At 46.7% G+C, this 27153-nt stretch overlaps 1 protein-coding gene and 1 long non-coding RNA gene across 5 annotated transcripts in view; both read right to left on the reverse strand.

The window, feature by feature from the left end:
• Positions 1 to 320: 320 nt before the first annotated feature.
• Positions 321 to 27153, reverse strand: part of LOC112260899 (rho guanine nucleotide exchange factor 18) — a 46754-nt gene continuing 19921 nt past the window's right edge. The window contains 19 exon segments of the mRNA XM_042329089.1: positions 321 to 1174; positions 1444 to 1542; positions 3399 to 3600; positions 5393 to 5716; positions 5826 to 5948; positions 10404 to 10556; positions 11286 to 11468; positions 15734 to 15781; positions 16078 to 16157; positions 16989 to 17207; positions 17825 to 17860; positions 17863 to 18009; positions 18167 to 18240; positions 18934 to 19112; positions 19282 to 19361; positions 19699 to 19953; positions 25351 to 25594; positions 25816 to 25926; positions 26093 to 26214. Coding sequence (XP_042185023.1) covers positions 990 to 1174; positions 1444 to 1542; positions 3399 to 3600; positions 5393 to 5716; positions 5826 to 5948; positions 10404 to 10556; positions 11286 to 11468; positions 15734 to 15781; positions 16078 to 16157; positions 16989 to 17207; positions 17825 to 17860; positions 17863 to 18009; positions 18167 to 18240; positions 18934 to 19112; positions 19282 to 19361; positions 19699 to 19953; positions 25351 to 25594; positions 25816 to 25926; positions 26093 to 26214 — 2864 coding nt within the window. The 3' untranslated portion in view covers positions 321 to 989.
• On the reverse strand, positions 1549 to 2765 carry LOC121847516. 4 transcript variants are annotated; one of them, XR_006084387.1, is made up of 4 exons: positions 2711 to 2755; positions 2463 to 2643; positions 2308 to 2400; positions 1549 to 2089 (listed from the first exon to the last, which is right to left on the reverse strand). It is a non-coding gene; the product is annotated as an uncharacterized LOC121847516 (long non-coding RNA). The 4 variants fall into 4 exon arrangements; XR_006084386.1 differs by lacking the exon at positions 1549 to 2089 and adding an exon at positions 2185 to 2225 and having other exon boundaries at positions 2335 to 2400; positions 2733 to 2765; XR_006084385.1 differs by lacking the exon at positions 1549 to 2089 and adding an exon at positions 2185 to 2225 and having other exon boundaries at positions 2335 to 2400.

Genomic DNA, 27153 nt, shown 5'->3' on the forward strand with positions numbered 1-27153 from the left:
TCCAAACATCTTCCCCGATAGAACGTTGTTCAAAAAGTTCCTTGGTTCCCAGAACATAACCTTTTGACAGTTACACAATGAAGAAAACCATCTGGCAAAACGTTTTGCCTCTTGTTCAAAGTACACACATAAGATAGTTCTAACATTTCACTCTCACGCACAAACTTTCCTGTCGTAAAACTAAACTAAAACTTGACTGCCAACAATCCATGTTGATATGGGTGTGGAGAAGCTGTCTGACAAAATGTCATGAAACCCTCTCCTGTAAACTTCATAACAAAAATCACAAAATGGCATAAACCACAGTAGAATTGGCATAATTTAGTACAGTAGTCATTATTATTCACAGTGTTAAAATACACCATAATTCCCATACCATAAGGGCCCATTTCCCAGACACAGATTAAGCCTAGTCTTGGACTAAAAAAATAAATAAAAAAAAACTGGGAGAATCTCAATTGAGAATCTTTTTTTAGTCCTGGACTAAACTTAATCTGCGTCTGGTAAACTGGTCAGTTTTACACCTCACAGCTAAATGAACATTTACTTCCATACATTCTATGACATGAAGAAATACAAAACGAGGAACAGGTCAATTCAGATTTAAAAGAGATTCTAATGCGCTCTGAGGTAACGTGCTTGGCACCTCAGACCTGTAAACAATTCAAAGTAATAACCAGCTTCCTAACATGAATTTAAATCATCTTTAAAAAGGCTTAAAAACATAAAGACTTGAGTGCAGAGAGAGTTTAGAGACAAGCACTCATCCAAACAATAGAAATTAATTTTGGAAATGTGGAAATTCAACAGGAACTCAATAAGTACCAGCAATTAGAAAGCCCAATCAGTAAAAAATATATATATAATCACATCTTTACTGTGGACAGAGCTTTGGCGGGCCAAATATAAATCACTCGTGGGCCGGTTTTAGCACATGGGCCGCCATTTCAGAGCCCTGGCTTATAGGGTTTTGGTGTCGCCCTGTGTCCTTACAGGTAGATAACGTGTTCCTTGGTTGGTTTGCTTGCTATGTCTTTGGGGAAGGGTGGAGGGGGAGGTGGAGGTTTGGGTGGAGGGATGTGGCTCTGGTTATTGGTCCTCATGCTGCTGCTGGACGACAGGGTCTGGGAGGGCTTAGCGCTGGACAGGGGCTCTGGAGGACTGAAGAAATCATCTGAAGAGGCATAACAGAGTACGGTTAACTTAATTATTGTGTGTGTTAATTTAGTTCCTGAGATGTTAAAACAGTAAAAATCGACAATATGTATCTGGAACTCCCAAGGTTCTCGTCTTAGATGATTGGTAGGTCCAGTGAGGGCTCTTACCTGATTGGTAGCATCAGTGAGGGGTTTTACCTGATGTAGTTTCTGTGAGGGCTCTTACCTAATTGGTAGCATCAGTGAGGGGTTTTACCTGATTGGTAGTATCAGTGAGGGCTCTTACCTGATTGGTAGTTTCTCTGTGGGCTCACAGTCTTCTTCCCTCTCAGACTCTGATTTCCTGTCACTCTGATCGGCACCAACTGAGACATTTCTATGGACGCTGCAGGAGGAAAGACAACACTGCATCAGAACTATGGAGATCAGTGGAGGATGCTGAGGGGAGGACAACTCATAATAATGTCTGGAACAGAGCAAATGGAATGGCATCAAATGCATAGAAACCATGTGTTTGATACCATTCCAGTGATTCCACTCCAGCCATTACCACAAGCCTCCTGTGGTGGAGATATACGCCCACTGCTTTAACAGATCATAGAAAATATCAATATGGGGTAAATGTTATGATTTCCCCTAGCACAGCTGAGGTCAAGAGGAAAGAGTAGGACTTCAAAACAAGTGAATCAGTACATGACTAATAAACGGAACATTTGAGATTATAGGAGTGCCGTGTACAGTTCTGACCTTGCGCCGTGTTCTACTGAGCCTTGTTCTGTTCTGACCTGCTCCGTGTTCTGTTCTGTTCTGACCTGTACCGTGTTCTGACCTGCTCCGTGTTCTGTTCTGTTCTGCGCCGTGTTCTGTTCTGACCTGCGGCGTGTTCTGTTCTGACCTGCGCCGTGTTCTACTGAGCCATGTTCTGTTCTGACCTGCGCCGTGTTCTGTTCTGACCTGCGCTGTGTTCTGTTCTGACCTGCCGTGTTCTGTTCTGACCTGCGCCTGAGCCATGTTCTGTTCTGACCTGCGCCGTGTTCTGTTCTGACCTGCGCCGTGTTCTGTTCTGACCTGCGGCGTGTTCTGTTCTGACCTGCGGCGTGTTCTGTTCTGTTCTGACCTGCGGCGTGTTCTGTTCTTCTGTTCTTTTGACCTGAGCCGTGTTCTGTTCTGTTCTGACCTGCGCCGTGTTCTGTTCTGACCTGCGCCGTGTTCTGTTCTGACCTGCGCCGTGTTCTGTTCTGACCTGCGCCGTGTTCTGTTCTTGACCTGAGCCGTGTTCCTGACCGCCGTGTTCTGTTCTCTGACCTGCGCCGTGTTCTGTTCTCACCTGCGCCGTGTTCTGTTCTCACCTGCGCCGTGTTCTGTTCTGACCTGCGCCGTGTTCTGTTCTCACCTGCGCCGTGCCATGTTCTGTTCTGACCTGCGCCGTGTTCTGTTCTGACCTGCGCCGTGTTCTGTTCTGACCTGCGCCGTGTTCTGTTCTCACCTGCGCCGTGTTCTCTACTGAGCCATGTTCTGTTCTGACCTGCGCCGTGTTCTCACTCTGTTCTGACCTGCGCCGTGTTCTGTTCTCACCTGCGCCGTGTTCTGTTCTCACCTGAGCCATGTTCTGTTCTGACCTGAGCCGTGTTCTGTTCTGTTCTGACCTGAGCCGTGTTCTGACCTCGGTTCTGACCTGAGCCGTGTTCTACTCGGTTCTGACCTGAGCCGTGTTCTACTCGGTTCTGACCTGAGCCGTGTTCTACTCGGTTCTGACCTGAGCCGTGTTCTACTCGGTTCTGACCTGAGCCGTGTTCTACTCGGTTCTGACCTGAGCCGGGTTCTGACCTGAGCCGTGTTCTACTCGGTTCTGACCTGAGCCGTGTTCTACTCGGTTTCTGACCTGAGTGTTCGGGTTCTGTTCTGTTATGACCTGAGCCGGGTTCTGTTCTGTTATGACCTGAGCCGTGTTCTGTTCTGTTATGACCTGAGCCGTGTTCTGTTCTGTTATGACCTGAGCCGTGTTCTGTTCTGTTATGACCTGAGCCGTGTTCTGTTCTGTTATGACCTGTGTTCTGCCGTGTTCTGTTCTGACCTGCGACGTGTTCTGACCTGCGACGTGTTCTGTTCTGTTATGACCTGAGCCGTGTTCTGTTCTGTTATGACCTGAGCCGTGTTCTGTTCTGTTATGACCTGAGCAGACCTGCGCCGTGTTCTGTTCCGTTCTGACTTGTGCCGTGCTCTACTGAGCCGAGTTTTTACCTGCGCTGTGATTGCGCTTGTGGTGGGACCTCTTCTTACTGCTCTTCTCCTTGCCCTTGTTACCAAGGACAGCCAGCTTGGTGGGTATCTGCTGTTGCACGGCCCCTGGTTTGTGAACCACCTGGTTGGTTGTGCTGATCAGGTGGATGGGGAACTCCGGTTTAGGGGGCCCGGGGCTGATGCTCTCCCTGCGAGGGGGCACCTAAGATACGATAACGTAAAGTTATGAATATAACTGTGAATGAACTACTGGAAAATGAGTTACAACACACAGCTATGGAGATCTAACTGGCAAGAGTGTTGTACCAAGTGCACCGAATGGGAACATTACTGTCCATTTCCATGGAAATTCAGCATGCAAAATACACAATATCAATACACTATTGAACAGCACGTTACAATAGAAAAACTGAAAAGTGAGCACACATTCACGTAGTTGGTTAGGGTTGAAAAATACTGGTAACTTGACAAAGTACTATTTCCTGATTCCAGGAATCCTCTAACTGGGATTTCTAGAAAACCATGGTCGGTACAGTGCATTTGGAAAGTATTCAGACCCCTCAACCTTTTCCACATTTTGTTACATTACAGCCTTATTCTAAAATGGATTCAATCATTTTTTCCCCTTGTCAATCTACACACAATACCCCATCATGACAAAGCAAAAACAGGTTTTTAGAAATTTGTGCAAATTTATAACAAATAAAAAACTGAAATACCTTATTTACATAAGTACCTTTGCTACCTTTACTATGATACTCGAAAATTGAGCTCAGATGCATCCTGTTCCATTGATCATCCTTGAGATGATTCTACAACTTGATTGGATCCATATGTGGTAAATTCAATTGATTGGACATGATTTAGAAAGGCACACACCTATCTATATAAGGTCCCACAGTTGACGGTGCATGTCAGAGTAAAAACCAAGCCATGAGGTCGAAGGAATTGTTGAAGGACCCCAAGAACACAGTGGCTTCCATCGTTAAATGGAAGAAGTTTGGAACCGCCAAGACTCTTCCTAGAGCTGGCCGCTGGGCCAAACTAAGCAATCGGGGGAGAAAAGCCCTGGTCCCGATGGTCACTCTGACAGAGCTCCAGAATTCCTCTGCGGAGATGGGAGAACCTTCCAGAAGGAAAACCATATGTGCAGCACTCCACAAATTAGGCCTTTATGGTAGAGTGGCCAGACAGAAGCTACTCCTGAGTAAAAGGCACATGACAGCCCACAGCCCACCAAAATGATTCTCATACAATGGGAAACAAGATTCTCTGGTCTGATGAAACCAAGATTGAACTTTAGGAGGAAACCTGGCACCAACTCTACAGTGAAGCATGGTGGTGGCAGCATCATGCTGTGGGGATGTTTTTCAGCAGCAGGTACTGGGAGACTAGTCAGGATCAAGGGAAAGCTGAACAGAGATCCTTGATGAAAACCTGCTCCAGAGCTCTCAGGACCTCAGACTGGGCAAAGGTTCACCTTTTAACAGGACAACGACCCTAAGTACACAGCCAAAACAATGCAAGAGTGGGTTCGGGCAAGTCTCTGAATGTCCTTGAGTGGCCCAGCCAGAGCCCAGACTTGAACCCGATTAAACATCTCTGGAGAGACCTGAAAATAGCTGTGTAGCGACACTCCCCATCCAACCTGACAGAGCTTGAGAGGATCTGCAGAGAAGAATGGGAGAAACTCCACAAATACAGGTGTACCAATAAAGTACTGAGTACAGGGTCTCAACACCTTGTACTCAGGGAAATGTGTATTTAAATGTGATATTGTGTATGTAAATGTGATATTTCAGTTGAATTTTTTATAAAATTTGCTAAAAACCTATTTTTGCTTTGTCATTATGGGGTAATGTGTGTAGATTGATGAGGGAAAAAACGATGTATTCCATTTTAGAATAAGGCTGTAATGTAAAAAAATGTGGAAGAAGTCAGGGGGTCTGAATACTTTCTGAATGCACTGTCCTATTACGTCCTATGTGGCTCACCTCCGGGGGCTGCTCCAGGAACATGTTGGTGGCTACAGAGATGCTGGGGGGGACAAGGACCTTGGGGATCTGGATCACCTCTCTTCCCTTCATCCAATCAGCTGTCAGGTCCCCTCGGAAGGACTGGGAGAGGAGGGGAGGATCCCCTCGGAAGGACTGGGAGAGGGAAGGATCCACTCGGAAGGACTGGGAGAGGGGAAGATCACCTCGGAAGGACTGGGAGAGGGAAGGATCCACTCGGAAGGACTGGGAGAGGGAAGGATCCCCTCGGAAGGACTGGGAGAGGAGGGGAGGATCCCCTCGGAAGGACTGGGAGAGGGGAACCTGAGGAGAAGAATAGAATGTCTGGATGATGTAAACATCTACAAATACATCAACAACAGCTCCTCACACTATTGGTCCTCAGTTCTTAACGACCACACCACATCCCCACCTGCTGAGCTTTGAAGTTAAAACTCCCAGGGTTGGTGACGGTCTTGTTCTGCTTCATCTGTGTATTGAGGTGTTCCTTCTGTTTTTCCACCGTCCTCATTGACTCCCTCAGCCTCTCCAGATCCTGTTGGTACGTTACATGACAAAGGGAAATTACTTTAAATAAACACATTTTGTCACATACACCGGATAGGTGCAGTGAAATGTGTTGTTTTACAGGGTCAGCCATAGTAGCACGGTGACCCTGAAGCAAATTAGGGATAAGTGCCTTGCTCAAGGGCACTGGCAGATTTTTCACCATGTCGACTCGAGTATTCGAACCAGCAACCTTTCGGTTACTGGTCCACTGCTCTGACAGCTAGGCTACCTTCCGCTGTCAGCAACATACCACACTACATCTGACTACTGGCTTGCCTCTGAAGCTATGCAGGGTTGGTCCTGGTCGTCCCTGGATGGGAGACCAGATGCTGCTGGAAGTGGGGTTGGAGGGCAGATAGGGGTCACTCTTCCCTCTGGTCTTCTAGGCTACTATCCATACATGTTGTCAGTCACCGTGCACTCCGTATAAATATCTCAGACTTAAATGAAGAGCTTGGTGTGTTCAGTTAAAACCAGATCTGGTATTGAGGGGTTATGTGAGGGTACAGTATGTGAGGATATTGTGGCTGTTGTTAAAGGAAATGGCTGAAAGCATAGGCCTACCCCTTTGTTAGCCTAAGAGGTATTTTTTAGAGACCTGATTATATAACAACGCTTTAGTCCACAATTTTCCAGAGCGGCGCAGTTGTCCAACACCCTGGTTCCATTCAGGCTGTATCACAGTGGTCTAACACCCTGGTTCCATCCAGGCTGTATCACAGCGGTCTAACACCCTGGTTCCATCCAGGCTGTATCACAGCGGTCTAACACCCTGGTTCCATTCAGGCTGTATCACAGCAGTCTAACACCCTGGTTCCATTCAGGCTGTATCACAGCAGTCTAACACCCTGGTTCCATTCAGGCTGTATCACAGCGGTCTAACACCCTGGTTCCATCCAGGCTGTATCACAGCGGTCTAACACCCTGGTTCCATTCAGGCTGTATCACAGCAGTCTAACACCCTGGTTCCATTCAGGCTGTATCACAGCAGTCTAACACCCTGGTTCCATTCAGGCTGTATCACAGCGGTCTAACACCCTGGTTCCATCCAGGCTGTATCACAGCAGTCTAACACCCTGGTTCCATTCAGGCTGTATCACAGCAGTCTAACACCCTGGTTCCATTCAGGCTGTATCACAGTTGTCCAACACCCTGGTTCCATTCAGGCTGTATCAGGCTAACACCCTGGTTCCAACCAGGCTGTATCACAGCAGTCTAACACCCTGGTTCCATTCAGGCTGTATCACAGTGGTCTAACACCCTGGTTCCATCCAGGCTGTATCACAGTGGTCTAACACCCTGGTTCCATTCAGGCTGTATAACAGGGTCTAACACCCTGGTTCCATTCAGGCTGTATCACAGCAGTCTAACACCCTGGTTCCATCCAGGCTGTATCACAGCGGTCTAACACCCTGGTTCCATTCAGGCATATCACAGCGGTCTAACACCCTGGTTCCATTCAGGCTGTATCACAGCAGTCTAACACCCTGGTTCCATTCAGGCTGTATCACAGCAGTCTAACACCCTGGTTCCATTCAGGCTGTATCACAGCGGTCTAACACCCTGGTTCCATCCAGGCTGTATCACAGCAGTCTAACACCCTGGTTCCATTCAGGCTGTATCACAGCAGTCTAACACCCTGGTTCCATTCAGGCTGTATCACAGTTGTCCAACACCCTGGTTCCATTCAGGCTGTATCACAGCGGTCTAACACCCTGGTTCCAACCAGGCTGTATCACAGCAGTCTAACACCCTGGTTCCATTCAGGCTGTATCACAGTGGTCTAACACCCTGGTTCCATCCAGGCTGTATCACAGTGGTCTAACACCCTGGTTCCATTCAGGCTGTATAACAGGGGTCTAACACCCTGGTTCCATTCAGGCTGTATCACAGCAGTCTAACACCCTGGTTCCATCCAGGCTGTATCACAGCGGTCTAACACCCTGGTTCCATTCAGGCTGTATCACAGTAGTCTAACACCCTGGTTCCATTCAGGCTGTATAACAGGGGTCTAACACCCTGGTTCCATTCAGGCTGTATAACAGGGGTCTAACACCCTGGTTCCATCCAGGCTGTATCACAGCGGTCTAACACCCTGGTTCCATTCAGGCTGTATCACAGCAGTCTAACACCCTGGTTCCATCCAGGCTGTATCACAGCAGTCTAACACCCTGGTTCCATTCAGGCTGTATCACAGCAGTCTAACACCCTGGTTCCATTCAGGCTGTATCACAGTTGTCCAACACCCTGGTTCCATTCAGGCAGTATCACAGCGGTCTAACACCCTGGTTCCAACCAGGCTGTATCACAGTGGTCTAACACCCTGGTTCCATTCAGGCTGTATCACAGCAGTCTAACACCCTGGTTCCATTCAGGCTGTATCACAGTAGTCTAACACCCTGGTTCCATTCAGGCTGTATAACAGGGGTCTAACACCCTGGTTCCATTCAGGCTGTATAACAGGGGTCTAACACCCTGGTTCCATCCAGGCTGTATCACAGCAGTCTAACACCCTGGTTCCATTCAGGCTGTATCACAGTGGTCTAACACCCTGGTTCCATTCAGGCTGTATCACAGTGGTCTAACACCCTGGTTCCATCCAGGCTGTATCACAGCGGTCTAACACCCTGGTTCCATTCAGGCTGTATCACAGCGGTCTAAGACACTACAGATACCCTGGTTTGAATCTAGCCTGTATCACAACCGGCCGTGACTGGGAGTCCCATAGGGCGGCGCACAATTGGCCCAGCATCCGGGTTTGGCCGGTGTAGGCCGTCATTGTAAATAAGAATTTGTTCTTATCTGACTTGCCTAGTTAAATAAAGGTTAAATATATATATTTTTTTCCAAATGCTTCAAGCTAGAAACAAGCTGAACAATGCTGGGAAAGACGTGACTACGATGCATATGGTTTGTCTTTGGTTTGTCTCTATCACATTCAGAGTCTTCGCTACAACCTTCTGTTGCCGAGGAGACAAAACATGTACTTGGCTTGGGAAGTAATGTGTGATTCTGTCACTTTCAATTGACATTCAAATATTTCAACACGCTATTAAACAACATATTAACTCTAAATCAGTCAGGAGCCAGCCAGGTAGCCTAAGAAGGAACAAACAAATGTATTATTTAGGCTATATTATTATTATTATTTCAAGGCCATTTAAGAAATCCATTGTGAAGCATTTGAGACATGCAAGAAGCTAGCAGGAGTTTCAACAACATGCCTATACATGTATTTATTATGATGAAATACTACATTTAAAAAAATACTTTGAATTAAATAATAATTAAATGAAAAATGTCTTATTAGGCTATACAGTCAGTGATTCTACAGTGCCTTTGGCCAGTCTCTGGTTTGAGGATCATGTGGTGAGCTATGCATGCCTAGTTTGTTAAATTTAGTATATAATTTAGTATATAATACTTATATTTCCGTGCCCTGATCACAGCCAAAACAAATCTATTTTGTAACAACAGTATCATGGAATGAATTAGAAAATGATAGTTTTGCATATGAAAAAAAGTTACAAGTGTATATTGGCCTACCTGATGATATGCAGCTGCTGTGTTAAACAATTAATGTATTTTTCTGAAATTCATTGATGATCAGGTACTTCAGTCGTAACAGGTTCTGTTCTGATATATTTTTACACTTGATAGACAACTTTATCACGGTTAGACTGTCCTCTTTTTTTTTAACACTAGCCTGTATAGAAATCTAAATGTATCTGGAACTGCAGTATGTGCACATTCGTTGTCATGCTCTGTTGCGGTATTAAAATAGATTCTGCTCGTCTACAGTCATGTAGAAATGACATAGAATTGCATGAAATGAGTTCATAAAAAGGCTCATTTTTCTTGGCCTGCAAAAATATGATAGGGGCGGCAGGGTAGCCTAGTGGTTAGAGCGTTGGGCTAGTAACCGGAAGGTTGCATGTTCAAATCCCCGAGCTGACAAGGTACAAATCTGTCGCTCTGCCCCTGAACAGGCAGTTAACCCACTGTTCCTAGGCAGTCATTGAAAATAAGAATTTGTTCTTAACTGACTTGCCTCGTTAAATAAAGGTTAAAAAAATAGATGAATTTAGTGCTTTTATTACAATGGAGGCAAGTCAGTCTCTTCACCCCTACTCTTGTCCGCGGTAGTCTGTGAATTGACAACCTTCTGGGTACTTTGCCATGTAATGCTTACAAAACGAAGAACAGTTTCTAAAACTGAATATCTAAGACTCTGGTTTGTCCTAGGAATGAGGGTAAATGATTGTTCTCTGCTATCCATTTTATGTTTTAATTATTATTTGGGGTATATGGGAGGATCACTTTTTCAAGCGTTCACAGGGAGGGTAAAAATATATTTTCACTGAAGGGAGGGCCATCCATTTTCATTTCAGAGAGGTCAGATTTTCTCCTGTATATTATTATATTGTAAGGAAGCAGCAACCTGTTGGTATGTCTCTCTCTGTCTCTCCAGCTCCTCTCTCTCCATCTCTAGTTTTTTCTCCAGTCTCCTACACTCCTCCTCTCTCTGTCTTAGCTCCGCCTCTAGGACCTCCGCCTGCAGCCGGTGACGCTCCCGCTCCTTCTCCCAGCGAGCCTGGGGATAGAGATGGAGAGAGAGATGAGATGGAGAGAGAGATGAGATGGAGAGAGAGATGAGATGGAGAGAGAGAGAGATGGAGAGAGAGATGAGATGGAGAGAGAGATGAGATGGAGAGAGAGATGAGATGGAGAGAGAGATGAGATGGAGAGAGAGATGAGATGGAGAGAGAGAGAGATGGAGAGAGAGAGAGATGAGATGGAGAGAGAGATGAGATGGAGAGAGAGATGAGATGGAGAGAGAGATGAGATGGAGAGATGAGATGAGATAGATCCACTACATCAGGGGTATTCAACTCTTAACTTATGAAGTCCGGAGCCTGCTGGATTTCTGTTCTACCAGATAATGAATTGCACCCACCTGGTGTCCTAGGGCTAAATCAGTCCCTGATTAGAGGGGAATTACCCACCTGGTGTCCTAGGGCTAAATCAGTCCCTGATTAGAGGGGAATCACCCACCTGGTGTATTAGGGCTAAATCAGTCCCTGATTAAAGGGGAATCACCCACCTGGTGTCCTAGGGCTAAATCAGTCCCTGATTAAAGGGGAATCACCCACCTGGTGTCCTAGGGCTAAATCAGTCCCTGATTAGAGGGGAATCACCCACCTGGTGTCCCAGGGCTAATTCAGTCCTTGATTAAAGGGGAACCATGAAAAAAACAGTGGATCTGACTTCCGAGGTCCAGAGTTGAATTTGAATTTCCCTACCACAATAAACTGTATTGTACCTGGTTTTGACGGTGCTGTGTCTGCAGCTTGTGGAAGTTGGCCACCTCTTCTCTCTGTTTCTCCAGGTTACGTTGTTTCTCCTGCTCCAGTAGCATGTTGCCTCGGTTGCGAGCCGGACGCTCACGCACCAAATGAGAGGCACGCTGGAGCTCAATGTGGCTGTCCTGCTGGGAGACGATGGCCTACGGAGAGGGACAGTGGACATACTTAACACCAGGAGGCAGCGGGCATATGATGCAAAACTCATCATACTAGATGTATTTCCTTCCTGCTTGAACGTGAATAACCCAGATACACGTGAAAACATGAAATGACCCTGGGAATCGAGGGGAAGCACAAATATGAAGTAACATTCAAAATGGGTGCATCTTGCCTTTAACACCAGTGATGGACAGGGTACAAACTTCAGACTAGGGAGAGGCAGGGAGACACACTTCAGACTAGGGAGAGGCAGGGAGACACACTTCAGACTAGGGAGAGGCAGGGAGACACACTTCAGACTAGGGAGAGGCAGGGAGACACACTTCAGACTAGGGAGAGGCAGGGAGACACACTTCAGACTAGGGAGAGGCAGGGAGACACACTTCAGACTAGGGAGAGGCAGGGAGACACACTTCAGACTAGGGAGAGGCAGGGAGACACACTTCAGACTAGGGAGAGGCAGGGAGACACACTTCAGACTAGGGAGAGGCAGGGACACACACTTCAGACTAGGGAGAGGCAGGGACACACACTTCAGACTAGGGAGAGGCAGGGACACACACTTCAGACTAGGGAGAGGCAGGGAGACACACTTCAGACTAGGGAGAGGCAGGGACACACACTTCAGACTAGGGAGAGGCAGGGACACACACTTCAGACTAGGGAGAGGCAGGGACACACACTTCAGACTAGGGAGAGGCAGGGAGACACACTTCAGACTAGGGAGAGGCAGGGACACACACTTCAGACTAGGGAGAGGCAGGGACACACACTTCAGACTAGGGAGAGGCAGGGACACACACTTCAGACTAGGGAGAGGCAGGAGGACACACTTCAGACTAGGGAGAGGCAGGGAGACACTTCAGACTAGGGAGAGGCAGGGAGACACACTTCAGACTAGGGAGAGGCAGGGGACACACTTCAGACTAGGGAGAGGCAGGGGACACACTTCAGACTAGGGAGAGGCAGGGGGACACACTTCAGACTAGGGAGAGGCAGGGACACACACTTCAGACTAGGGAGAGGCAGGGACACACACTTCAGACTAGGGAGAGGCAGGAGGACACACTTCAGACTAGGGAGAGGCAGGGGGACACACTTCAGACTAGGGAGAGGCAGGGGACACACGTCAGACTAGGGAGAGGCAGGGAGACACACTTCAGACTAGGGAGAGGCAGGGAGACACACTTCAGACTAGGGAGAGGCAGGGACACACACTTCAGACTAGGGAGAGGCAGGGACACACACTTCAGACTAGGGAGAGGCAGGGGGACACACTTCAGACTAGGGAGAGGCAGGGGACACACTTCAGACTAGGGAGAGGCAGGGACACACACTTCAGACTAGGGAGAGGCAGGGGGACACACTTCAGACTAGGGAGAGGCAGGGACACACACTTCAGACTAGGGAGAGACAGGGACACACTTCAGACTAGGGAGAGGCAGGGGGACACACTTCAGACTAGGGAGAGGCAGGGGACACACTTCAGACTAGGGAGAGGCAGGGGACACACTTCAGACTAGGGAGAGGCAGGGGACACACTTCAGACTAGGGAGAGGCAGGGGGACACACTTCAGACTAGGGAGAGGCAGGGGACACACTTCAGACTAGGGAGAGGCAGGGGACACACACTTCAGACTAGGGAGAGGCAGGGGACACACACTTCAGACTAGGGAGAGGCAGGGACACACACTTCAGACTAGGGAGAGGCAGGGGACACACTTCAGACTAGGGAGAGGCAGGAGACACACTTCAGACTAGGGAGAGGCAGGGACACACACTTCAGACTAGGGAGAGGCAGGGACACACTTCAGACTAGGGAGAGGCAGGGAGACACACTTCAGACTAGGGAGAGGCAGGGGACACACTTCAGACTAGGGAGAGGCAGGGGGACACACTTCAGACTAGGGAGAGGCAGGGGACACACTTCAGACTAGGGAGAGGCAGGGGACACACACTTCAGACTAGGGAGAGGCAGGGACACACACTTCAGACTAGGGAGAGGCAGGGAGACACACTTCAGACTAGGGAGAGGCAGGGAGACACACTTCAGACTAGGGAGAGGCAGGGACACACTTCAGACTAGGGAGAGGCAGGGAGACACACTTCAGACTAGGGAGAGGCAGGGACACACACTTCAGACTAGGGAGAGGCAGGGACACACACTTCAGACTAGGGAGAGGCAGGGACACACACTTCAGACTAGGGAGAGGCAGGAGGACACACTTCAGACTAGGGAGAGGCAGGGAGACACTTCAGACTAGGGAGAGGCAGGGAGACACACTTCAGACTAGGGAGAGGCAGGGGACACACTTCAGACTAGGGAGAGGCAGGGGACACACTTCAGACTAGGGAGAGGCAGGGGGACACACTTCAGACTAGGGAGAGGCAGGGACACACACTTCAGACTAGGGAGAGGCAGGGACACACACTTCAGACTAGGGAGAGGCAGGAGGACACACTTCAGACTAGGGAGAGGCAGGGGGACACACAGACTAGGGAGAGGCAGGGGACACACGTCAGACTAGGGAGAGGCAGGGAGACACACTTCAGACTAGGGAGAGGCAGGGAGACACACTTCAGACTAGGGAGAGGCAGGGACACACACTTCAGACTAGGGAGAGGCAGGGGACACACTTCAGACTAGGGAGAGGCAGGGGACACACTTCAGACTAGGGAGAGGCAGGGACACACACTTCAGACTAGGGAGAGGCAGGGGGACACACTTCAGACTAGGGAGAGGCAGGGACACACACTTCAGACTAGGGAGAGACAGGGACACACTTCAGACTAGGGAGAGGGGGACACACTTCAGACTAGGGAGAGGCAGGGGGACACTTCAGACTAGGGAGAGGCAGGGGACACACTTCAGACTAGGGAGAGGCAGGGGACACACTTCAGACTAGGAGAGGCAGGGGACACACTTCAGACTAGGGAGAGGCAGGGGGACACACTTCAGACTAGGGAGAGGCAGGGGACACACTTCAGACTAGGGAGAGGCAGGGGACACACACTTCAGACTAGGGAGAGGCAGGGACACACACTTCAGACTAGGGAGAGGCAGGGGACACACTTCAGACTAGGGAGAGGCAGGGAGACACACTTCAGACTAGGGAGAGGCAGGGACACACACTTCAGACTAGGGGAGGCAGGGACACACTTCAGACTAGGGAGAGGCAGGGAGACACACTTCAGACTAGGGAGAGGCAGGGGACACACTTCAGACTAGGGAGAGGCAGGGGGACACACTTCAGACTAGGGAGAGGCAGGGGACACACTTCAGACTAGGGAGAGGCAGGGGACACACACTTCAGACTAGGGAGGAGGGAGACACACTTCAGACTAGGGAGAGGGGGACACACTTCAGACTAGGGAGAGGCAGGGGACACACTTCAGACTAGGGAGAGGCAGGGGACACACTTCAGACTAGGGAGAGGCAGGGGGACACACTTCAGACTAGGGAGAGGCAGGGGGGACACACTTCAGACTAGGGAGAGGCAGGGGACACACTTCAGACTAGGGAGAGGCAGGGGGACACACTTCAGACTAGGGAGAGGCAGGGAGACACACTTCAGACTAGGGAGAGGCAGGGGGACACACTTCAGACTAGGGAGAGGCAGGGGGACACACTTAAAACTGAATGGAATGGTAAGATAAGACAGGATGAAGCTACAACTGTGTCTGTAGCATGTAAAGAATATATGCACTGAGTATACCAAACATTTGAAACACCTCCCTAATATTGAGTTGCGCACCCGCCCACCCCCTTTGCCCTCAGAACAGCCTCAATTCGTCAGGGCATGTACTCTACAAGGGTGTCGAAAGCGTTCCACAGGGATGCTGGCCCATGTTGAGGCATGTTGGCTGGATGTCCTTTGGGTGGTGGACCATTCTTGATACACACGGGAAACTGTTGCTCGTGGAAAAACACAGCAGCATTGCAGTTCCTGACACAAACTGGTGCGCCTGGCAGCTACTACCATACCCTGTTCAAAGACACTAATATTTTGTCTTGCCTATTCACCCTCTGAATGGCACACATACATAATCCATGTCAACATTTCCTCAAGGCTTAAAAATCCTTCTTTAACCCGTCTCCTCCCCTTCATCTACACTGATTTGAAGTGTATTTACCAAGTGACATCCAATAAGGGATCATAGATTTCACCTGGATTCACCTGGTCAATCTGTGTCATGGAGGTGTTCAGGTGTTCTTAATGTTTTGTACAGTCGGTGTATGTCTTACCTGCAGACCGTAGAGCCTATGTGAGAGCGTCAGCACAGCGTAAAAGAACTGGGGAGATCGAGAAATAAGGTTGAGACAAGAAAACCAATTGACTTCAGATATTCAGGAGACTAAACATAATGATATTGTATGTTCAGGTTGAGAGTAATCTAGTAACACCTAACTTGGCTTCAGGGAAGGATGGATTTGGGCATGGAGAACTACAGTATGATTCTGGTGCCTCATCAGCTTGTAATCACTAAACCATGAATCAGACAAACTAAAAACTAGTCCACACCTCCCTTCCTCTCTGAGGAGAAAACAAGAGCACACTTGCGAGGAGATTGGGATAGCCGGTCACTCACCGACAGTTCCAGGCTCTCTGATTGGTCAAGGTCCTGTAGCTGGGGGTCAGATTTTGAACGTTGAGGTCGTCCCTCCACATCTGGAAAACATTATGTTAAACTGTGTTCAAAAGATAACACTGGATTTGTGAGATATGAGGAACGATAGGACCAGATATGGACATAATAGTCCATCTGTATGAGCGGCAGACCGACAGACCGACCGAGCGGCAGACCGACCGACAGACCGACCGAGCGGCAGACCGACAGACCGAGCGGCAGACCGACAGACCGACAGACTGAGTGGCAGACCGACTGAGCGGCAGACGAACAGACCGACCGAGCGGCAGACCGACCGAGCGGCAGACCGACCGAGCGGCAGACCGACCGAGCGGCAGACCGACCGAGCGGCAGACCGACTGAGCGGCAGACCGACTGAGCGACTGAGTGACAGACTTACTCTTGATAGACCACTGCACCACTCGGAAGGCCCAAGACACTGCATCGCAGTGCTAGCTGTGCCACTAGAGATTCTGGGTTCGAGTTCAGGCTCTGTCGCAGCCGGCCGCGACCGGGAGACCCATTGGGGGGCACACAATCGGCCCAGCGTCGGCAGGGATGTCCTCGTCCCATCGCGCACTAGCGACTCCTGTGGTGGGATGGGCGCAGTGTACACTGACACGGTTGCCGGGTGTATGGTGTTTCCTCCGACACATTGGTGCGGCTGGCTTCAGGGTTAAGTGGGCATTGTGTCAAGATGCAGTGCGGCTTGGTTGGGTTGTGTTTCGGAGGACGCACGGCTCTTGACCTTCGCCTCTCCCAAGTCCGTACGGGAGTTGCAGCGACGAGACAAGACTGTAACTACCAATTGGATACCACGAAATTGGGGAGAAAAAGGGGTTAATTATTGTTTTGATAAATAAAATACTTACTCTTGATGGGGGTGGGAGGGTTGCAGTCGTAACCTCCAAAGGTCTCAGCTCTCCTATGCACCGACAGGTTCCCCAGCCGCCCAAGGCCTAGCCCTCCTAGATAAAGCCGTACCACTTCTGGCCTCAAACTGAACCTCCCTGGTCCCAGGCTGTCCTCTGGATGGGGGTGGGGATCTCGCACAGTCACACCGGACAGGAGAAGGTTCTGCAGATTCTCCACTGAGAGAAGAAGAATAAGAAGAACCTAAAAATCTGATTATCTGACAGACAAGCTGACATTGGATTCTCATGGTGGGTCAACATCTAGAACAGATTTACTAAAGACGATGGTGACGTGAACTATTATCAGATCAGACCTGCCAGGAGTACCAAGGTCAGGGGTCAACAGAGGGGATGGGGGAGATATTACAATATTGCTTTAACCTATCAAATTTAACCTATCAAACCCTCTCAGATCTCCACAATTGCTTAGGTCAGTGGTTCCCAAACTGTGGGGCGCTCCCCCTAAGAGAAGACCTTAGAAAGATATTTATAACGTGTCAGAAATGTCCAGATCAACTAGCCCATGTCAGCTAACGGCTTTTAGCCCGTCCATTTTGTTATAATGTTTCAATCACTTAAATATCACATGAATACACATTGGGCAAAATGTGTAGAATTGCAAGGAAATTAGCTTAAAAACTGCTAAATGTTCTCTACCCCATGACAAAATGTGTAGAATTGCAGAAAATCTTAAAACCTGCTAAATTCTCTCTACACCAGCAACAGGGGTGTGAACAGATTGAGTAATGAACGGTGCTTGTGCCCATAGAAATAGACATCTGGGGGATTCCTACCCTCAGTGATGGCTCCCTTGAGCAGTGTCTCCCCTGCTGGAGGTCTGAGGCATCACCACGGAGCAGCAGACAGGAGTGGGCAGCTACATCCTCCATCCCTGTTACAGCCTCCACCATGTCAGCAAACATCTGCAGCTTCTCTGTCAGGCTCTGCATGATCTGGGAATCCTTCACATACAGACGCTCTGAAAACACACAGATTCTATGGTAAAAAAAAAAAAAAATAACACGAGAAGCTCTGGAAACATTCCTTAAGGCCTGACAATGGGATTTGAAGGCATTTGGACAGTTGTTATTGAGGACATGTTGAAGCTCTCTGGTAGAGCTGGTAGAGTCTCGTACCTTGGAAGTCTCTGAGCCTGGCTAGCCTGGCCTCCTCCTGCTCATTGCTCATCTGCTCCTCCATTACTGGACAACTGGGACACAAAGAGAGTGAAACACATTGGGGTTACTATAAGCCCTAAGAACTGACCCATACGCTGATTCCAAATCAGTTGAAAGTGTAGAAAGTAAAATAACTTGTGATTCCTACCTATGCGATTCCTACCTATGCCATTCCTACCTATGCCATTCCTACCTATGCCATTCCTACCTATGCCATTCCTACCTATGCCATTCCTACCTATGCCATTCCTACCTATGCCATTCCTACCTATGCCATTCCTAATGCCATTCCTACCTATGCCATTCCTACCTATGCCATTCCTACCTATGCCATTCCTACCTATGCCATTCCTACCTATGCCATTCCTACCTATGCCATTCCTACCTATGCCATTCCTACCTATGCCATTCCTACCTATGCCATTCCTACCTATGTGATTCCTACCTATGTGATTCCTACCTATGTGATTCCTACCATGCCATTCCTACCTATGTCATTCCATTGCCATTCCTACCTATGCCATTCCTACCTATGCCATTCCTACCTATGCCATTCCTACCTATGTGATTCCTACCTATGCCATTCCTACCTATGTGATTCCTACCTATGCCATTCCTACCTATGCCATTCCTACCTATGCCATTCCTACCTATGCCATTCCTACCTATGTCATTCCTACCTATGTCATTCCTACCTATGTCATTCCTACCCATGCGATTCCTACCTGTTGACAGCGTCTCGTATAAGGCTCATCCAGGCATTGCAGTCCTCTCTGGAGGAGGTGTGTATCTCGTACATCTCTGGCATGCTGGACGAAGCACTGATCAGGAACATAGCCTTGTCCTCATGGGCCATCTCCCTGACGATCAGCATCTGGAGGGAGATCACCGACGTCTTGTTGTCCTGAAAAAGGAGAGGAGGACGAGGAGGAGAGTAGGAGGAGAGGATCAGAGGTTATCAACATTTTCTGGCCTTCTCTCCTTGAAGGAGGCCATACTTTAAAACTAGCACATTTTGGGATTAAAATGAGTAGCTGGACACAGATTCTATTATATTGAGAAAACTCCCTCACCACATTAGCAAATATGAGTTTCTGATCCTTTTCCTTTTGTAACAGCAGCAGGACATCTGACAACAGAACAGCGTGGATGTCTGAAGACATGGGATAGAAGCAGACACTCAAATCAACAAATACGCCGTCGTCACAGCATTCCTAATAGATAAGTATGACTATGATCAGGAGTTCTGACTGTGTGACCTGACCAGAAGGAATTATGGGTTCTAGATATAGACTATATCAGGACCTGATAGGTCACATGTGGTCTTAGGTGTCCAGAATGAGTATCACTGATTACTAGAGGAAACCGTTGCCAATTTTCCGTAAAAAACTGCAGTAAAAACCAAGCTTTTCCACCGCAAATATCACCCCCCTCCCCCCCAAAAAAACCCATTGCAAGATCCCAGAAGGGCCAAATAGAGAGTTCACCACCTTTGAGCCGTCCGTTTGCCACCCGACAGTTGACCGTCCCCTCGTGGAGCAGGGTTCTGAGGCCCTCAGCCAGATCCTCTCTCGTGAACACCCTGCCGTCCTTCCACCGACCATGGGAACGCGGCTCCAGCCTGCCGCCTATTTCTCTCAGCCTGGAGGCTCTCTCATAGTCATGGACCTGGGAGTCCACAGCAGAGATGGTCTCTTTGATCAGAACCAGGGCCTGGACCAGGGCACTGTGCTCCTCACTGTCGGCTGGTGGGAGGAGAGGAGGACACACAGAGAGAGAAGTCAGAGGATCAAAATGGAACTTGTGGAACTTCTTTAATGGAAAACTATTACAGTAAGTACACTTTCTACTCAACAGGAATAAAACATTATATATACCTCAATTGTCTTTAATCAAGAAAATATACATTTGACATAAGACCTTGTCTGACCACCATGCTACATTTGCATCTGGGTTGAATAAATCACAATTAAAGTAGATATCAGAATTGGAAATGTCATTTACTGCATTAGAGCCTTCTGAACAAATACCTTTTTCAGACGAGGTGGCTATTACTCTTTCCAAAGTCAAGACAGAACTTACATTTATTGAGCAAAAAAGAGAACAGAATTTGCCATCCATTGAGTTAGACTCAACCATTACTTTCATAGTAATCGTCCTAGTCGTTTACTGGCCTAAGCAGTAATGATCAATTAGCTGATATAGCAACTATTGAATCAGAGGAATTACAATCAAACCCCAAATAAATCAAAGTTTCTCTAGCTTCTATAAAGAACTGTTCACCTCTGATTGTAAATCCACACCAAGCCAGACTTTCTAACATAATAAAAAACTTCTCTTCTCTCAACAGAAGAAGACACCTCGCGTGGAGCCCAAATTTCTCTGAATGAACTCAAAATGTCATTGGATAGCATGAATAAAGGCAAATCACCTGGATGGGTTAGTATTCCACCTGAGGTCTATTAAAAATGTTGGATTAAATTAGGTCCACTATAGCTTGAAATTATGAACACAGCCGTTCACAATGGTTCATTTCGGGAGAGATGTGAATACAGCATTAATTTAGCTTTAAACGGTAAGGATGCCACCTGGTGTTCTCAGTATCGCCCCCCTATCTTAGATGAACACATATGAAACTCTTTTCCAAAATGTTGTCATCCCGTCTCGAGACTCCACACGGAACCAAAGCGGGTTTGTTAAGAAAAAGAAATTCCCTCAGAAAACCTCCGTCAACTATTACATATCATAAATGCTTCATCAGAAACAACAGCTCCTTGGGCTGTAATCTCTCTCAATGCAGAAAAAGCTTTTGATAGACCCAGAGATATGTCCATTGTAGTCTGTATGGGAATTGTCTCTAATTTCATAAATATGCTTAAAATACTATATGCTAATCCCTCATCCATAGGGAGGCCGTATCTGCTCTGCTCCATTCAGAATCACTAGAAGCAGCAGACAAGGAGATCCAATTTCACCTTTGCTATTATCCATGGAACCCCTGACCAAAGCAATTCGTCAATCGAAGAAAATAACACCAATTTCCCTCAAATCTAGTGATCACTTCATCTCGTTAAACACAGACAATATTTTCCAATATCTAGATAACGCATCGAAAATCGCTCTCGAACACATTGAAGATCAATTGGTAAATTATGATTTATCTCAAGTTATAAATTAATCTAACCAAATCAGCCCTAGTGTCGCCCAAGACCCTGATGGAGGACTCCATCTCTACTTACGGAATCCCAATCGTTTCCCATTTTAAAAACTTGGGAGTAGATATACTTCCTTCCTATAAGAATATTTCGAAGATAAATAAACAATGCAGAGACCGAGGGCGATAGGTAAATTACCCATGATTTTGGAAAAATATGGAAAAACAGAGGATTCATGACATCACTGGGAGCTCCTGTGAAGAACGGACCAGAGGTGATGGCTCTACTGAATGCTCTCCAGTTACCTGGACAAGTTGCGATTTTGAAAATGAAAGCACATGGAAAAATCTTTCCAGACGAGAGTAAAGGTAATGGTTGGCTGGCAGGGCTGCCAAGAGAACACCTCTGTCACTTAAACTGATTAGGAGACACACCTGGGATACATTGCAGCACATTAGAGATATGCAAAGCAGTGCACCAAAATACAAAGTGTGGGAATGATTGGCTGCAGGATGCAAACTCAACCAAAAAGGTGTGTGGAAATACAACCTGAGATGTGTAGCGCCAAATGCACTCTTACCCTACTTGACAACACAGATCCACTCTTTGGGACACATTGGTGTGGACAAGATAGTTTATTGTTTTGTGGGCAAATGGTGGAATCCTGGTGTGTAGTAGAAAGAAGCTGAGGCTGTTGTGGCGAATTACAACATTTGTATGGAAAACAACACCAAGGGATGAGTGAAAGTACAGACACGATGAGCGCCTGCCCCACCAGGACCCTTCAGACATCTACAGCTTGATTACAGCACGCTGGCCAAATGTAAAGGTCAGGAAGATGTGCTGGTCATTGTTGATCGTTTCTCACGATGGGCTTCACCCTACTAAGAAAGGAACTGCACAACACACAGCTAAATTCTGACTCAAGAAATCATTCCCAGATGGGGATCTCCGGAACAATTACATTCTGACCAAGGCACTCATTTCACAGGAAAGGTGTGTTAGGCCGTAGCTCGTCTTCTGAACATAAGGGCAGTGTAGTCTATCATCCTTAATCGAGTGGACAGGTAGAACGCACAAATCGAGTTTTGAAAGTGAGACTGTCAAAGACGCATCAAGAAGGGATAGCATGGCCAGATGCATTGCCTACGGTATTATGCAGTATACGGGCAACACACAACAAAACCACATGGTTGAGTCCGTTCGAGGTCGTCACAGGTCGGCCCATGTCACAAAGCAGACGTTCACTTTATGAGCGACACAATGCTTAACTATTGCATACAACTCACTAAAGCAGTAGGGGAAGTAAAATAGGTGTGGGGAATAACTACCGAGGGGGGATATGATGTAGTACCAGGACAGTGGGTGATGGTAAACAAATATGTAATAGAGACATTAGGGCCAAAATGGGAAGGTCCTCTATCAAGTTTTGCTCATAACAAGGTCAGCAGTAAAAGTCCAGGGAAAATCACAATGGATACATGGCACTCATTGCAAGGTTGTCCATGTTGATGACAAAGCGGAGCCTGGAGAATAATGACCTGATTGATTAGCAATCTCGAGTGAAGAAGCATAGTAAGATGATCAGAACCTGATAAGCTTCTATGTTGTACATCGCAGTCGTTGTACATCGCAGTCGTCATATTGGGGATATCTATGTGAAATGTCCAACGTCTTCTTGAAAATCGTGACATGCTTACTTAGGGGAAATCTATGTGAAATATCAATTTCTTTTGAAACCAGGACTGTCAGAACATAATTTCTAATGTGGGACTGACACCAGTGTGGAATTAAAGGACTTGGTGAATGATTACCTTGCCAATGGGATGATTGAATATTATTGTCTTGTAGACAATTATGTTTTTTTTTGTGAGTTTCCTCCTAATACAGGATGTGGTATGAATTGTAAGGTACATCATTACACCCGTTAATACTTGTTTTCTATAACTTTTTTGAAATCTATTTCTTATTGTAACAGCAAGTACAATATGCCCTTTGTGTTTTATAGAAAGGCAAGGTGTTTAATGTGAAGGATTTTATGCTTACTGCTAATGGTTTTTTATACGGTCTATTTTTTCATGTTTTTTAAAATTGTTTTCTAAAATTACATTTTAAGTATATATATATATATATATATATATATATTTTTTTAAATGATCAGGGTGGGGGGGAGTAGTTAAGAACAAATTCTTATTTTCAATGACGGCCTAGGAACAGTGGGTTAACTGGGGCAGAACGACAGATTTGTACCTTGTCAGCTCGGGGGTTTGAACTTGCAACCTTCCGGTTACTAGTCCAACGCTCTAACCACTAGGCTACCCTGCCGCCCCATATAAGAATATGTTGAAGATAAATACACAACGCAATACTAAAGGTTAAGAGGACTAAAAGTCAACAGAGTACTAACAATCAACGGAAATAGTGTTTTTTTTCTGTAATAGGGGATTAATGAGCAATGGTTCAGAGACATAGGAGGAATTTGTCTAGGCATCAAGCCCGAAACAGGATACTTGTTATTTGGCCATTGTCCCAGTTTTATTGCAAGGAATTCTAAAAATGGTCAACCACGGGCTAGGGCTGGGTTATAAAGAACATCCTGCCTCTTTGTTCTGTGGAGAGAATCACAGGAGAGAATCACTGAGGACAGGGGAGACCATCTACCTCTCAGCATAACATCTAATTCATCCTCTTTGAATAAACCTATTTTCCTCCCCTTGATTTGCTTTGGGGTTTGTGTTACTAAATTATAACATCAACTGCTAACATTCCTTAGATAAAACCAGAAACTTTAACAGAATGCTCAAATCAATTCAATCCGACCTCATCAGATGTAATAATATCTCAGTTGCTTGATTGGCAGAATATCTATTGTCAAAATGAACATATTGCAACGGCTGAATTTCTGTAGTTCTATGCTTCCCATGTCTCCCCCTTCTGGCTATGGGATAAAGTTAATTGTGCGGTTTCAAAATGTATGTGGCAAGGTAAACGACCTCGGATCAAACTAACAAAGGGGGGAAGACGTAAGGACTATCCGTACCAAACTTTAAATTGTATTTCCAAGCACTAGCATTTCACCTCATCCTAAATTGGTTTAGACATGATTCATCTGCCCCTGGCTGAGTATAGAGAGAAATATGGTGTCTCCTATTGACCAGGAAGAGGTGGTCTCCACTGATATATCTCTCAAACAATGTAATATGGTGTATCTTATTGACAAGGAAGAGGTGGTCTTCACTGATATATCTCTCAAATTTATACAGTTTAAGTTTGTTCACAGACTGTATTTAACACCAAGGAGAAGTCTTACAATGAAATTGTCCCCAACTCCCAAATGTTCACTGTGTCCCCTAAATCAGGCAGGCACATTCCTTCATATGAAGTGGGAGTGCCCTGCGGTTAAATACTTCTGGGGGAAAGTAAAAAAATAATCATATTGAAATGCATTAATATAAATATTCAATGCTCAGCATCTATTATGTTACTTAATGATGATAGCCGCTTTAATCGCTCAATCAATCAGAGACGATTACTGCTGGCAGGCAGTACTGACACAAAAAAAAGAGAGGATGGATGGAGACATGTTGGCTGTGTTCCGGTAGGGGAATGGGAGGTTGGATGGATGGAGACATGTTGGCTGGGTGGGGGAATGAGAGGTTGGATGGATGGAGACATGTTGGCTCCATCCCCCAACAAAAAACAAGAAAACTAATAAAAACTATTACAGTAACGTACTTCATTGTTACCCAGAAATGATTTGATATTGATATCTTTAAATGCAATGTATCCACTTGGCTGGAATTGTATTTTTAAACTGTCAAATAAATCCATCAATCTAGTCACACTGCAGACTCTGGGTCAAATGCCAAACAGATTCTAACTACCTGTCATGACAGTCAAGTTAATCACGTGCACCTAGTTACCTTCAGCAATACAGTCGAACTGTGTGATTTCAGTAGTACAATGCTTGTTGAGTCAGTTCGTTACCTTCAGTGTTCAGTAGAATGCGTTCCACCAGGACGGGGTACTTTGTGATCCGCTGAGTCACCAACAGAATGCATTCTGGTACTCCTAACCTCCGAACGATGGACAACCGACCGATTTTCATAATCAAGTTCTGGAACTTTTTGTTGTTCTGTAGCTGTTCCTTGTAGAGACTGACAGCGTCAGTGTGGTGACTACAGAACACGCCGTAACTCTCCTTCATCCTCTCCCCCATCTCACCTGAAAACTACAAAACAACATGATCGTCAGGTAAACAACCTTCTGATGAGGTAAACATGTTTATCAGGTATGACAAAGGGAAAGTATAGAGAGTCATGATTTCCTTGTTTTCTCAAAGGAAGCATTCATGCTGGTGAGGACAGTGCCACACCACCACCCTGTCATAACACAGTCCTCCTGAGGGGTTAGCTAGCTCAACACACACACACAGAGACACACACACGCTACCTGGTTGATGAGTATATCTCCCAGCTGTGTGACAGTGTGGTGGTTGTGTCTGTCCCGGCCGTCCCTGAGACACCACAGGAAGTGTTGGTGGATGTGCAGCAGGCTGTCGATCTGATGTAAGAATAAAGGAACGATTACACACATCTATTGGTTTTAAGAAGGAGAAAAAATATATGTGATTAAAGGAAAGAGACTACAGTCCACACACTGAAACTATACTCCCGTGTGGTTTATTGAAACTACTTTTCAACTCCTGAGGAGTCAGAAATGGAGATACCTGAGGGAACATCCTCTCAAGCCTAGTATCCTCCATATGTAGGCTGTGTCTCAGCTCATACTGGTAAACACTCAGCAGCAGCTTCAGGGTCCGCACATGATGCACCTCTGTCTGGATCAACTCTGAGGGGGACAATGTCTTTACATTATCGCTCCTGTTACACAGTTGAAGTCGGAAGTTTACATACACCTTAGCCAAATACATAAAAACTCAGTTTTTCACAATTCCTAACATTTGTGGTAAAAATCCCCTGTCTTTGGTCAGTTAGGATCACCACTTAATTTTAAGAATGTGAAATGTCAGAATAATAGTTGAGAGAATGATTTCAGCTTTTATTTCTTTCATCACATTCCCAGTGGGTCAGAAGTTTACATGCACTCAATAAGTATTTGGTAGCATTGCCTTTACATTGTTTAACTTGGGTCAAACATTTCAGTGAGCCTTCCAAAAGCTTCCCACAATAAGTTGGGTGAATTGTGGCCCATTCCTCCTGACAGAGCTGGTGTAACTGAGTCAGGTTTGTAGGCCTCCATGCCCGTACACTCTTTTTCAGTTCTGCCCACACATTTTCTATGGGATTGAGGTCAGGGCTTTGTGATGGCCACTCCAATACCTTGACTTTGTTGTCCTTAAGCCATTTTGCCACAACTTTGGAAGTATGCTTGGGGTCATTGTCCATTTGGAAGACCCATTTGCGACCAAGCTTTAACTTGACTTATGTCTTGAGATGTCGCTTTAATATATCCACATAATTTTCCTGCCTCATGATGCCATCTATTTTGTGAAGTGCACCAGTCCCTCCTGCAGCAAAGCACCCCCACAACATGATGCTGCCACTCCCGTGATTCACGGTTGGGATGGTATTCTTCGGCTTGGAAGCCACCCCCTTTTTCCTCCAAACATAACGATGGTCATTATGGCGAAACAGTTCTATTTTTATTTCATCAGACCAGAGGACATTTCTCCAAAAAGTACAATCTTTGTCCCCATGTGCAGTTGCAAACCGTAGTCTGGCTTTTTAATGGCGGTTTTGGAGCAGTAGCTTCTTCCTTGCTGAGAGG

Source organism: Oncorhynchus tshawytscha, linkage group LG10 (assembly GCF_018296145.1).
Source record: "Oncorhynchus tshawytscha isolate Ot180627B linkage group LG10, Otsh_v2.0, whole genome shotgun sequence".
Classification (NCBI taxonomy): domain Eukaryota; kingdom Metazoa; phylum Chordata; class Actinopteri; order Salmoniformes; family Salmonidae; genus Oncorhynchus; species Oncorhynchus tshawytscha.